This window comes from Phalacrocorax aristotelis, chromosome Z, assembly GCF_949628215.1.
Source record: "Phalacrocorax aristotelis chromosome Z, bGulAri2.1, whole genome shotgun sequence".
Taxonomy (NCBI): domain Eukaryota; kingdom Metazoa; phylum Chordata; class Aves; order Suliformes; family Phalacrocoracidae; genus Phalacrocorax; species Phalacrocorax aristotelis.
Window position 1 is genome coordinate 63,466,716 of NC_134311.1, and position 12,619 is coordinate 63,479,334.

At 36.2% G+C, this 12,619-nt stretch overlaps 1 protein-coding gene across 1 annotated transcript in view; it reads right to left on the reverse strand.

Moving 5' to 3' along the window:
* NDUFS4 (NADH:ubiquinone oxidoreductase subunit S4) overlaps positions 1-12,619 on the reverse strand; it is a 49,591-nt gene that overhangs the window by 24,093 nt on the left and 12,879 nt on the right. Inside the window, exon 2 of the mRNA XM_075078307.1 lies at positions 4,337-4,415. Coding sequence (XP_074934408.1) covers positions 4,337-4,415 — 79 coding nt within the window. The remainder of the gene's footprint in view (positions 1-4,336; positions 4,416-12,619) is intronic.

Sequence of the window (12,619 nt, forward strand, 5' to 3'; positions counted from 1 at the left end):
AGAATGCTGTGAGAGATGGTTTCAAAGGCTTTACTAAAGTCCACGTAAACAACACCCACAGCCTTTGTCTCATCCACTAAGTCCACTTCTTAATCTGCTTTGGCCTAGGCTGCTGCAGTATAGAGCATTTACAGCTCCTCTTGAACATCATCTGAAAAGTACGAACTGCTCATCCTCAAAACGGGGTTCAGATTTTCTGTGCCCAATTTGGTCTATGCAAGTTATCTTTAGTGAGTTACGTTGAGTTTGCCCTCTGCTGAGCTTCAGTACTGAGATTTCTGAACCTTTGCTGAAAAAAGAGTTAATTACAGACAAAACAAAACAATTTCAGGACAGGTGCTGAAATGTCGGTAGCATCATTGTAGTTAGTCTGTTATGCTTATAATAGAGCCCATCCCCCTACATGTATGCACAAATCTGCAGAAACTATTTTAGTATCATTTCGATTGCACTTGATCACTCTTATCCTATTTTATCTTGGCCTGATGCAGAATAAAAACATGTGAGATGGCTGCAACTAATAGCTGATCCTGCTGATCCTTAACCACAGTTCCACAATGTTTCTAGCATCTAGCACGTGGTGGACTTGGCAGTGATAGTTTAGTGGTTGGACTTGATGACCTTAAGGGTCTTTTCCAACCTTAATGATTCTATGATCTCCCCAGTGACCAAACCCTACAACTGCTCTTGCAATAATTTTTGCTTTGAGCAAAACATATACATTATCAGTGGATTATTCTGCTTTAGAGATGCAAAGGATATTTTCTGGCAGTTGTTCTAATTTTGAAACTTTCATGCAATATTGCTACCATTTAACCACTACAAAAGTCCTTTTATTGACATATCTTTTGGGGTACCTTCCAACTGCAGACAGCAACTTTCACAAAAGTGCCTAGCCTGTAGAAACTCCAGGCTAGACATCCACAATGCAGTGCTGCCAGCAATGACTGGGTAGCCCGCTTGAAGTGCACATGCTGAACTGCACAACTTTTAGCTACAACAAACAATATTCATGCACCCTACTTAACAACGACTGAAACAAATACAGTAATTTGAAACCGTTCAAACCCCCGTTTTAGGCAAAACCACTGAAGCTTTTTATAATGATGATGGAAGCTATATTATTCCATACGCACAAACAGTTAAATCATTTGAAACATTACCTGAGGGAGATTTGCTGCCGACAGCCTTTGTCCTCTATAGCCCAAATTTCCTAATGCAAGCAGGGTCTTGAGAGACTACTTTTCACACAGCTATTTGTCCAGACTCTTGGAATATGACCTAATTGGTGGCCAGAGATTCAAAATGTGATGCAAGAACTGTATTTCTGTTTAGCTTTTTTCATTTTGTATGTTATTTTCTTCAGATTTAACTGTTCATTTAAAGTTATTTTATTCAGTATTCACTGAAAACAGCTACTAACTCAGATAAAGATATTATTTCTTGGATGTATTTTATACAAGCTGAGCATTTAACTCCTCCTACATTTAAGAGTCCCACTTTCTTCTAATATGAAAAATGAATGTAGACTATATTTTCTACTATTTCATTAACCCTCATTTTTCTGTTCTAGTCAACACATGGTGGACTGCAGTAAGAAGGTAACAGACTACTACTTAATAATTCAATGTCGGGATGCTCTTCCCCCTTCTATTTCATTTGTGTTTCCAAAGACAAGGAATACTTTAACCCTTACAGAACCAAATGGGACTCTAGATAATTCAAAGGAACCCCCGTTGATCAGGTTCTAGCATATGCATGTACACATAGGAATACAAGGTCTACAGAAGCACTGGAAATAGATTAATTCAAATACAATATGTAGTTAAAAGTTTTCGATAACCACAGTGTTACTCTACCAGCCTTGTAAATGTCAAGGCACAGAAGAATTCAGTTTCAAAGTAAGTTAGGAGTAAGGCACACAAGAATAACCACATCCCATTTCCAACCTGTTCTTGCTTCTTTCTGATATGCATGTAAAAACCACCCATGAAGTGATGCCAGGCTTTAAAAAAAAAAAAAAAAAGATATGACAAAACCAACAAAGCCATCAAAATATGATTTCTTAATTTCTAACAATAAGATGTAACACAAGAGGAGGGGCCTTTTTAAATTAGAAGTTAAACATCAACCTCTGGAATATAGTTTAATTACAACTTGCATGGAAATAATAGTTTTATTATGCCTAGCAACATTACTTAAAACCCAGAAAATTAATGTAAGGTGTTAAATTAGTTTTAATGGGTTGTAATTAATCCTACTTAAAATTAGAAAATACACTGCAACAACATAAAATAAGCTCATACAGAACTCTACTTTTCTGTGAGGTTTAACAGGTGTCTACAGAACTCCTAAACCTTAAAGAGTTGAAAACACATCAAACCTCTTTGCAAAGATTTTCCTTGCTAATGGGATATAAATTTTTGCCCATTAATAGAGCATCAGTTATTGGATATTTTATGGCATTATGGAAACTTCTACAAAAACGTAACTAAATCTACAAATGAAAATTTTAAAATATTATAATTTTCTAGCACTTTCAGGCTCTAAAATCATCTGCAAAAAAAAAGGAGATTTGTGCATCTAGAACGTGCACCTACATGGACAATATTGTAGGAAAATACTGTCTGACATTGTAGGAAAATACTGTCTGTCTGACATTTCACCTAATACTTGAAAGAACTGAAGATAAAATAATAAACTAGATACATTATATGTGTCAAAATTAAGCAAAATTAGTCAATGACTGTGACTATGAGATCTCAAAAAAAACCCCAGCAACTATGAGTGTCTCCAACTTGATGAGAACGTATAATGGCATTAGAAATAACCACTTCACTTACAATTCATTTACTCTAACACAAAGAGAACAGAATACTTGTATTTCAAATTAGTATCACTTTAACTCAACTGGAAGTATAAACTCATAGCCAGACAGGATAATAATGTACAACCCTAATTTAGGATGAAGTACGTTTAAATACAATATGTATTTAAGTATTTTGTGGGTCTGTCTTTGCACTATAGTCTCTTTCAGATCTACGTATCCATCATCCGAGCTCACAATTAGGGAAACGTGATACTGTAAACTCAGGTGCTACAAAACTCTAGATTTTTTTTTTTTTAATGTTAAATAACAGTGTTACAATAATGAAACACGATAGTTTGTTTAGGGAAATGTAGGTCTATTGACTTGGTGAATCTTATTTACATAGTGACTTATGAACTGTTGTACATTAAATGAAATTTCCTGAATCCCAGCTTATGCACCTAGGTTAGCAAGATAATCATATTTAATTAATCAGTATTAATTTCCCCTAATTTTTAAAACTAAAATTATACTACTTTTTAAATTCAGAAAAGTTTACAAAAGAACTTAAATGTCTTTACCTCTGGATTATTATTGCTACATTTATATTACAAAGCATGAGAGAAAAAAACAGCCCTGAAGAGTTGTTAAAGTAGGTGTAGTTTCTTCCAATAGCCCATTAAACTTCAGCTGTCTCAACCTGTAGTTATCATTACGAACGTTTAATTTATAAATACAAATTCCAAATATATCTTGGGCAGTTAATATAGCTTCAGGGATACAAGAAAGTACATATATTATGAACTGTCTGGTACATATGATGGGAATTCTTCTTTCCTGAAGATTCAAAAGCAATACGAAAACCAATGAAAAGCATGCTTCTGCTGTGACACATTCTCCCCAGACATCTTACAAAAATTATAGTATTGAATAATGTAAACATAAGTGTCAGGTTGCATCTAGAGTAACAGACCACACATTATGGAAGAACTTACAAGAAAAGATTGCCAAATTTCTGATCTGCTACTGATTAGAAGAATGTTATGCATTTGTTCCTAGTTGTAATCTAACCTTCATGCATATTCAAAAGCTGGAGTATATGTGCACAGTAACAATAATCTTACATGATGCTACTTTAGACAATTTCTTTTGAAATATGGGTTCTAATGAAGATAATTCCAGGAAGGTGGCAAATCCTGTATAATTTCACCACACAGAAAATACACCTAGATTTCAAAAAGAACAAACATTATAAATTACAGGTCGTACTGGTCCTTGGCCATAATATAATAATAATAAACAAGGTACTCATAATTTTATATTGCTTAACACTTTGAATGCCATATTTCTTTTACATACTTATGTTTTACTGATGTTCCCCTTTTAGGAATGTATCAAGCATTGTTGCTTTGTAGCTCACATTTATACGGCTTTCCTAGAAGAGCGCAGAATACCATACTGAACGCCTATTGTGCAGAAATAACCCTGAAGGCTGTATCATAGCAGTATGCAGTAGAAAACCCTTACCAATTTTTCATCAACTGTGATGAGTTGCGTGTCTCGAGTTTGGTCTTGTGCCAGCCGCCATGTGGAAGTGCTCAGTGACCTGCGGTGCAAGACTTGAAGTTAAAAAATGATTCATGCAATGAGAAAATAGAGGCAGACAAATCTTACATAAACAAGTTACTTTAACAATATCCGTCTTGTAAAAAAAAATTGAAGAGGGAGAGATGAGGGCACAAAAATCCTTTTTCTCCCCAATTAGTTCTGTCTGCTGAGTTTTTGGCAGACTCCCACTTAGCAGTTCACAACAGGCTGCACTTTATGTCAGCCTACAGGCTCTCTATCACAGAGAGACTGCCAGTGGCAAGGACTGTACTGCTCTATATGAATGTACAGTAGCTGGTTTGTCACGAACAGAGAGAAAAATACAAGGCTGCTGCAAGCATTTGGGAACTCTGATCCTTAAAATGATGGCACCAGAGGAAAAAATTCCTAAATCTATTTGTTATGGTAAAGCTCCAGTTCTACACTTTAATAACAGAGTATTAACAAATTTAAAAAAAAAAAAAAAAAGAAAAACAAAAAAACCCAAACACAACAAAAAACAGCAAAACAAACCCTGATAATTCAAACAAAATTTTCTGGTTTTTAGTGGGCAAAGCTCTCAACTATTTTGCTTCATTTCTACATCAGTAGGGGTCAGCTTATTAGTTTCCAAGAAGTATGACTGATCTTCTTGAGTAATTACTAAACCTGTAAGGTACAGATGGAAACACAGAACGCAATGCCACATCACTGAACTAAGAAGTAAAATTTGCCCTTAATTCACACTACGTCACTAATGTCAGGATCGGGCCCTTGAATACGAATCATCTTTTGGAAAAACAATGCAACAGCAAGTGAAACAAGCCAAAAGGCCCAATTCTCTGAGCTAATAGTGTGCTTCACATTTAATTAAGGTCATTTTAAACAAATGAAGCACAAAAGTGCAAGAAGATTACCTAATTTGGGAAGCCACACATGCTTACAGATGCAAATGAACTTTGAGATTTTGCCTACAGGATACTTAGAACCATACTTCTAGTAATTTAATGCTATTGGCAATTCTTACCTAATTTTTGAGGAAACCAACCATAAGTGCCTTTAAAAACACCACAGCTTTTAAAGTCAAATTCCAAGACTTTCAGAAAATCCACAATACTAAACAAACTAACACCCCATACCCCACCCCCGCCATTAACTATAACTCTTGAAGAGTCAGTAAAGTGAAAGGTGTCTCAGGACCAGATAACTTGCACACAATTGTTCCAAAGCTGTAGAATTAGAAGAGCACATCTTCTACCACATTCTGTTAAGCCACGGAAACACGGAACATCTAACTCGGCAACAGCCTCCATAACACATGCATCTACCATGTCTTCTAATCTCGAATCCCTCCCCAGTGTTTATCAGTTTTGGTGAGAATGCATTTGAAGACATGAACTTGACCATTTAATTTATCTAGCTGCACTGGATTTTACACATTAACTAAACAAGCATTCAATTTTCAGACAATATTAGCATGGTAGTTTTTAGGAGGTAAAACCTATGCTAGAAAGGAATTTGAAATTAGTGACTATAAAGAAAGCCACAAGGATCTTATAAAACTAAACAACTGGAACAAAGTTCAGTTCAGTAGTATTTCAAATGCAGATTCCCACAAATCTATACTTCTAACGCAGATTGTTACTAAATTACCTTCCATTTGCCAATAACAACTTCAAAAATTCTCCACATAATGAAAAATAAACTCGAAGCACAGGGTTTATAGAATCACCTAACTTTGTGACATGGATAGACCCACCTATTATCTGGAAGGGTACTTTGAAGAACAAGATGAAGTTTTCAAGTGCAAGAGACCACAAGAATTTCATAAACATCAAAATGGTACCTACTCTGTTAGGTGAAAATTGCTATCCCAGAGAGCTTCTGGCTCAACACAGCTGTCATTTTTTAATTTGTACATGTAAAACAATAAATCCTAAAAACAGAATAGACAGATACTGCAGTCTGCTACAAGAAAGGACTCTCAGATGGTCCTTATTCATAGCACACCAAGAGAGAAGTTACCCTAAAAACCTTCAGAACAGAGGCATTACACTTAAGTTCCAGTGGCAAGTAGCTGAAGCCATTTCTAGCCGTAAACAAGGCAAAAATATTGTAATAAGGAAATCAGTTTCTCCCCCACTCCAGGAATTTTAATATCAAAGTAGTATTCAGCAGGTATTCTAGAACTTCATGTGATACAGTGTTCACAACGCTACTTAATAAAAGGCCAAAGAAACACATTGGATTTTGCAACCAAATTGGTCCTTTCTGGATAGAAAATAACGTAAACTATGAATTAAGTTCTTTCAGCCTCGCTCTGTGGAGAGGTCTGATGAATATGTAAAGGTTTGGGTGTGCCAGGATTTAAGTAATAAGGCTGATCAGAATCACACTTTTTCTTCTAATATAAATGCAATTTGGAACAAAATCTAGCACATTTCAGTTTGAATTTGGGCTGTTCGGTTTTTTGTTCTTCTTTTTTTTTTGTTAATGTGGAAAAGCATTACTCAGCTTTGAAAAGTATAAATCCCATGCCCTAGCAAAACTATTTCCAATCAGCATTATGTCACTTAACATTGTTTTTACTCAGATGATTGTCCATTTTAGAAATGTTTGTATTTGCAGAAAAAAGAATTAAAGAGATTTCATACCATTAGTTAACAGGGAAGAGAAGGGTAAAAATCCCACCAGAGTAAAGGTGGGCAGAATCTCTCTCTGAGATGTGTCTACACTGCATACAGAGGGAGCCAATTTTTTTGATGTCTCTGTCAGCTGGGATAAATTGCAAGGCATCACACCTTACCAGTCTCCATGATGTTTTAACTCCTCTATTCTACAAAAGCAGACACAGAGTCTACTAACCTAAGTCAACTTTTGCTCCTCTTCATAATCTTTCAAAGCCACTTCTCTTGACTAGACCATACTGGAAAAAGCCCAATTGTTACTGGAATTTGCAGCCTTGTACATTTCTTAGATGCCTAGCCTTCTGTCCATCCCTGGATTGCAATGAGTTGGAAAGAACATACTTTCCTTAAGAACTTCCTCTTTGAAGAGTGGTTGAAAACTGGTATTTGGACTAGACTAGGAATGTGAACTTTAAGTCCATGGAAGTCTCTCTGTGTAAAAATACGTAAAACATCAGTTTTGCTTTAAAGATGACAGGCTGTTGATATTTCCATTTGTTGCATCTCTCATAGGAAAGTAACCTGGAGCTTAGAAATACCAGCAACTCTGAAATACCATGTGATCTGAAGTACTACTATTTAGAAGTTAATAGGAAGTGTTACTTGAGCCCCAGAGTGCTTGTTTGATTTTCAACAGGTTTCACTGCAAGTTTGTCCCTAATGTCAGGCACTTAACTGAGCAGATAACCAGGAAAAAGACCTCTTTCACACAATCCTCTCTTTTCAGACTCCCACAACAAGTACCATCTGATAAATCGTTTCCACTTAGAAACTGTATGAACTTTACAACATTATTTTACCTTCAAATTAAATGAATATGCAATCTAAATCACTTAAGTGACCACTCAATTTAAACCTTTCATACTGTCTTCAACAGTAAAGTAATTCTCACAAAATTCCCAATTAATATTTTCCTCTGCCCACATCCACCTTGACCTTTAGGTAGCTTTTGTGACAGATAAACTTGCAGAATTACAAAACATACTTTTTACAGTTCTGTTCTCACAAGGTTCTCCTCCTTTCTTCTACTAGTGACCTCTAGAAAGGTAATCTGCTTTCTTCCCTTCTGTTGTAAGCCATATGAGCCCACATTATCCCATTTTGCCTCTTTTTGACTGCTTATGCCTTTTTTTTCCTGTCAAAACATCTTGGGATGAGGCCTTAAAAGCAGGAAGTTCCATTTCTGACCCTGTTTCAAGACTAATCAAACTCTGATCTAAAATTACTGTACACAGAATACTTTAAATAAAACCAGCAATATAATTCTGAAATTCAGAAACTATACAGAAAGTTTTACACGTAACAGCTAGCAACAATAAACCCTGCTATCTTCTAGGCTCAATAATGTCCCATTCAAAATACAGATCAGACAAACTTCCTTCACATTACTATCTAACAAAGTGTGATGAGACTCCAAGCTGGCCAGAGCTCTGTTATAGATCTGCCCAAATATTTTTCAGGTAGTAAGCTCCCTCGTAATGAACAAACAAGCCTTTCAATGTAAAAGCCTGGGTTTATTAGAATAGTTAGGCTTTTAAAACAAAAGCCCTTCAAAATTATGTAGACAAATATAAGTTTAAGCTTTATTAAAAACAAAAGCCACCCATATCCTTTGTGATCTTGACTTGCCCACAGTATCCCCCATTAATGTATAATCTAATGTATAACCCAATCTGCTGCTTCTTGGATTATAACCTACCCTTCACGAGGTCTTCTAGTCCCTAAAGGTTTTTCTTTCATCAAGGAGGCCTGGATATATGGCTGGCAAAGATGTCACACTTAGTCCACAGGGACTCAGACAGCAAAATTCTCCCCTTGAAGTTTGTCTTTCTGGGCCTCTTCCTTCAGATGCATCTGGCATCACGCTCTTCTTCCCCAGGTATATTCCCTCTCAAATCTCTTAGTCACTCTCTTAATGGAAGATTCCTTCTTTGTTCTCTACATATTATTCTGTCACACAAATACAGAGGTGTCTTTGTGTTTCCACAAACATCAGTAGCTTGGTATGAATGTACAGGGGCTCCTTTGGCTAGAGACCACCACTCAAATTGTCATTTGGATTGCAATTATGAAAGTTTTATTTTCTTCCCACCCTGTACCATTGTGTTGGGCATTTAAATTCCTTAAACTTGATCTATATGATCCTGTACCATCATTTTACATTATCATTTTAATAATTTCTATAATTTATTACCATTTCATTATACTAATTTTGACAGTTCATTTAAAATGTAACTTTGTGTAATAAAATTTTGTCTTTACCATCAATCTAACTGTGATACAGCTTCAGCATGAACTCTGCTTTAATATCTGCTATAAAACAATAACACACTTTAATGATATTTCTGGGTTTCAGTGTTAGGAATTTAAAAAATGTTAAGGTCACTATTTCTTTCACAGTGCACGTTTCTTTAATAGGTATTATAGACCAGAACATTGCATATGGACTGGGTTATGGCTACAATTCATTATTTTATAGTCTCACAGTAAATGTTAATGTCTTTTATACTGTGTAGAGAGACAACAGTAGAAATTTCGCAAAGAGTACACTACAGTCTTCTTATTAAATACTTGTAAAAATACTTTCACATTAGCTCATTATCACAGAACAAATTAATAATGACTACTAGTGAAAAAGTGAATTTGTAGAGTTGAGAAATGTGTATAGGTATCACGTATCCTGGAAAAACAAATACTGTGATAATCTAACCATGTCTTCCATGAAAAGCAGTCATCTGCTGCTCCAGCAAAGTCACAAATGGGTTCCACGCAAATGGAGGGATCAACTGAGAAGCCATTGGAAGTCCTCCTGTCTTCACTACAGTATTCACACCAGCACCAGGTCTCTCAACCATCTTTTCCCACTGTGGATTAAGAACATAGCAGAGTTCCTTGTTTCAGGGCACATACTTATGTCACCTCTTCCTTTCTTACATTAGAGGTCCCAGCTCTACTGACGCCATTAATCAGTCCTGTTGAACTAGAAAAACCAAACAGTAAAAAAATGGACAGCAGAAGTCTTTTGTGACAGAACGATGAAGGATATTAAGGCATCTGACTTGAACATTTGTCTTGGTAGTTTTGGATATCTGTATTCAATCTCTAAAATTCAACAAATTTGAACTTCTTAAATACCTGCTAAATAACGTATGCTTACCCCTAAATGCTTTTTGGTTTTAACTGCATGAACAGAAAAATAAATGGAAGTCTTACGGAACAGAATGCCTGCCACAGAGCCCCTGGAAATGTCAAAGAATCTCCCATAAGCCTAATGGAAGGTCATAAGCAGCCATATTTACAAGGCATGAATTTGCCTTCCACGAAGAGCAATGGTGCGACTGGCAAGTTACACAACACCCAGATGCAAAAACTTGTATTCACCCTATCTAATTCAACAGCTGAGATTTAATTCATTGCACAAAAAAAAGGACTCCTTAACTTCTTTATGCAACACATCTGACTGTTTGATCTACTAGCACCCCCTTTTGGTCAACTGTTGGAGATATGTTAAAGAACACCAGATATCACAGCACAGGTAATCAGATCACAACACAGAGATGAAATAAAGTCTTGAAGAAAACCTCATGTGCCACATGAAAGATAAAGGGAGTTAATAAGAAGTAAGTCTAAATGGTGTTTTAAGTATTCTGATACTGAATGACCAGGGCAGCAGTAGGTGTGAATATACATATATGAAGAAGCTGTGATGAACCATTCAATACATTGAACAGATAATCATTCTTAGAAAACCAACCTTTTTTAATATTATGGCATCTATGAGGAATAATATAAGCTTCACAGTGTACAGCAACCATAAACACATTAAATTCTGTACAAAAAGAACATGGAGACACTGCCAGCTCAGAACTTCCACAGCATCCAACCTAGACACACACTACAGTTGGGCAGACTAAACCAAATCAGTATGACATTCTCTCATATAAAGTACAGACATTACTTATTCCCCGTTATATGATGTCAAATACAGTACAGATCACAGCATTCCGCCCCAATATAATGCATTTTTATAAAGACAGCTTGTAAAGTTGAACTTGTGAGAGAAGAACCTAAATAAAGTGGGATAATACTTCCTTGGTATCAGATCCACTATTGCCATTAAAGTGATAAAGACTTAACAGAGTCAATGGTGTTTTATTTTTACCAGGATACATTTACTATTCTTATAACATCCCAACATAAACAAAATATGGAATATAATGCCCAATACTGCCTGTGGAGACCACGTAGTTCTGTTCTGTAGTATGAACTGCAGGAGTAACTTCTGGCTTTGGAGGAAAGGCAAGTTCCCCATTTATAAATAATTACATTCTCAGACAATACTGGCACATCATAATTTTTCTTTTACTTACGAAATGATGTTAAATTATAAAGACAGTAAATTATGTTTCTGAAAGGATTAAAGGACTACCAATTTATTTAATCTAAACTACTAAAATTTCTGTATTAAGTGGGAAAAAAGATCAAAATTGAAACAGAAATATATAAACACTGCTTCTACTTACTAAAAAGCTCATATGAAACATATATTTTTTTCCCCTCAGTGTGTTTGGAAAACAGGGCAGGAACTGATTGTGCTTTTCTGTTAGGCAAATCTGCATTATGAAAAGAAGCAATGGTCATGCAAAAGTACTGAATAAACATGAAAATATCTTTAAGCATTTGACTTGTGGCTTGTAGCTTAGTGTGCATCTTCAAAGCAAAATGTTATGTTCACCTGCCTTTAGAAATATTAAATGAGTTAAATTTTCAAGTAGTAAACACTATTAAGTAGAAAACAATCAAATTTTATTTATTTTAGGTTCTATTTTAATTATCCCACAGAGAGGAAAATGCTATTGACATATCTACAAACAACCAAGGTTATCATCTGAACGACAGCACTATGCAAACACAGCCCTAGTCCTTCCAGAACTACCATAGGACCAGAGCACTACAACCACTCCTGGCACTCCAGTTAAGTCCCTAGGATGAAAGTCAGCTCTGTTAAGACACAGCTTGAGTTGCCTACCATCAGTTTCCCCTCATTTAAACAGCTTTCTCAGGGTGAACGAGGAATGAGGCGACGGTTAGCTCTGACTTAGTGCCAAGCCTGCATTGCCCCTGACGCAAACAGGGTCCTTTGAGCTGCTCTCTGGCCAGGTGATCAAGCTGACACCACTGGGCACACAACAAAGACCAGCACAACCCTTCAGAAGACTCCACAATGGCCAGACAGTAAACACTAACAGGCTCAACCTATTCCTGCAGAGCTATTCAGGTGTCTCCACCTCATCTTTGAGCACTATGCCTTCTGGGAGCATTAATTAGGTGGATACCTGTGTAGCACAAGCATATACACAATGAAAATGGCTTGAGCTGAGGAATAGTTCAGGCAAAAATCCACACAGATAGCTTGGGTTCAAGTCAGTACACCAGCAAGCGAGGCCTGCACATTTTGAAACAGTTCTCTGCAAGTCCCAGGATGATACCAGACTGTTCCTCAACGTACTTGAACATAAACTCAGTCGTTATTTGC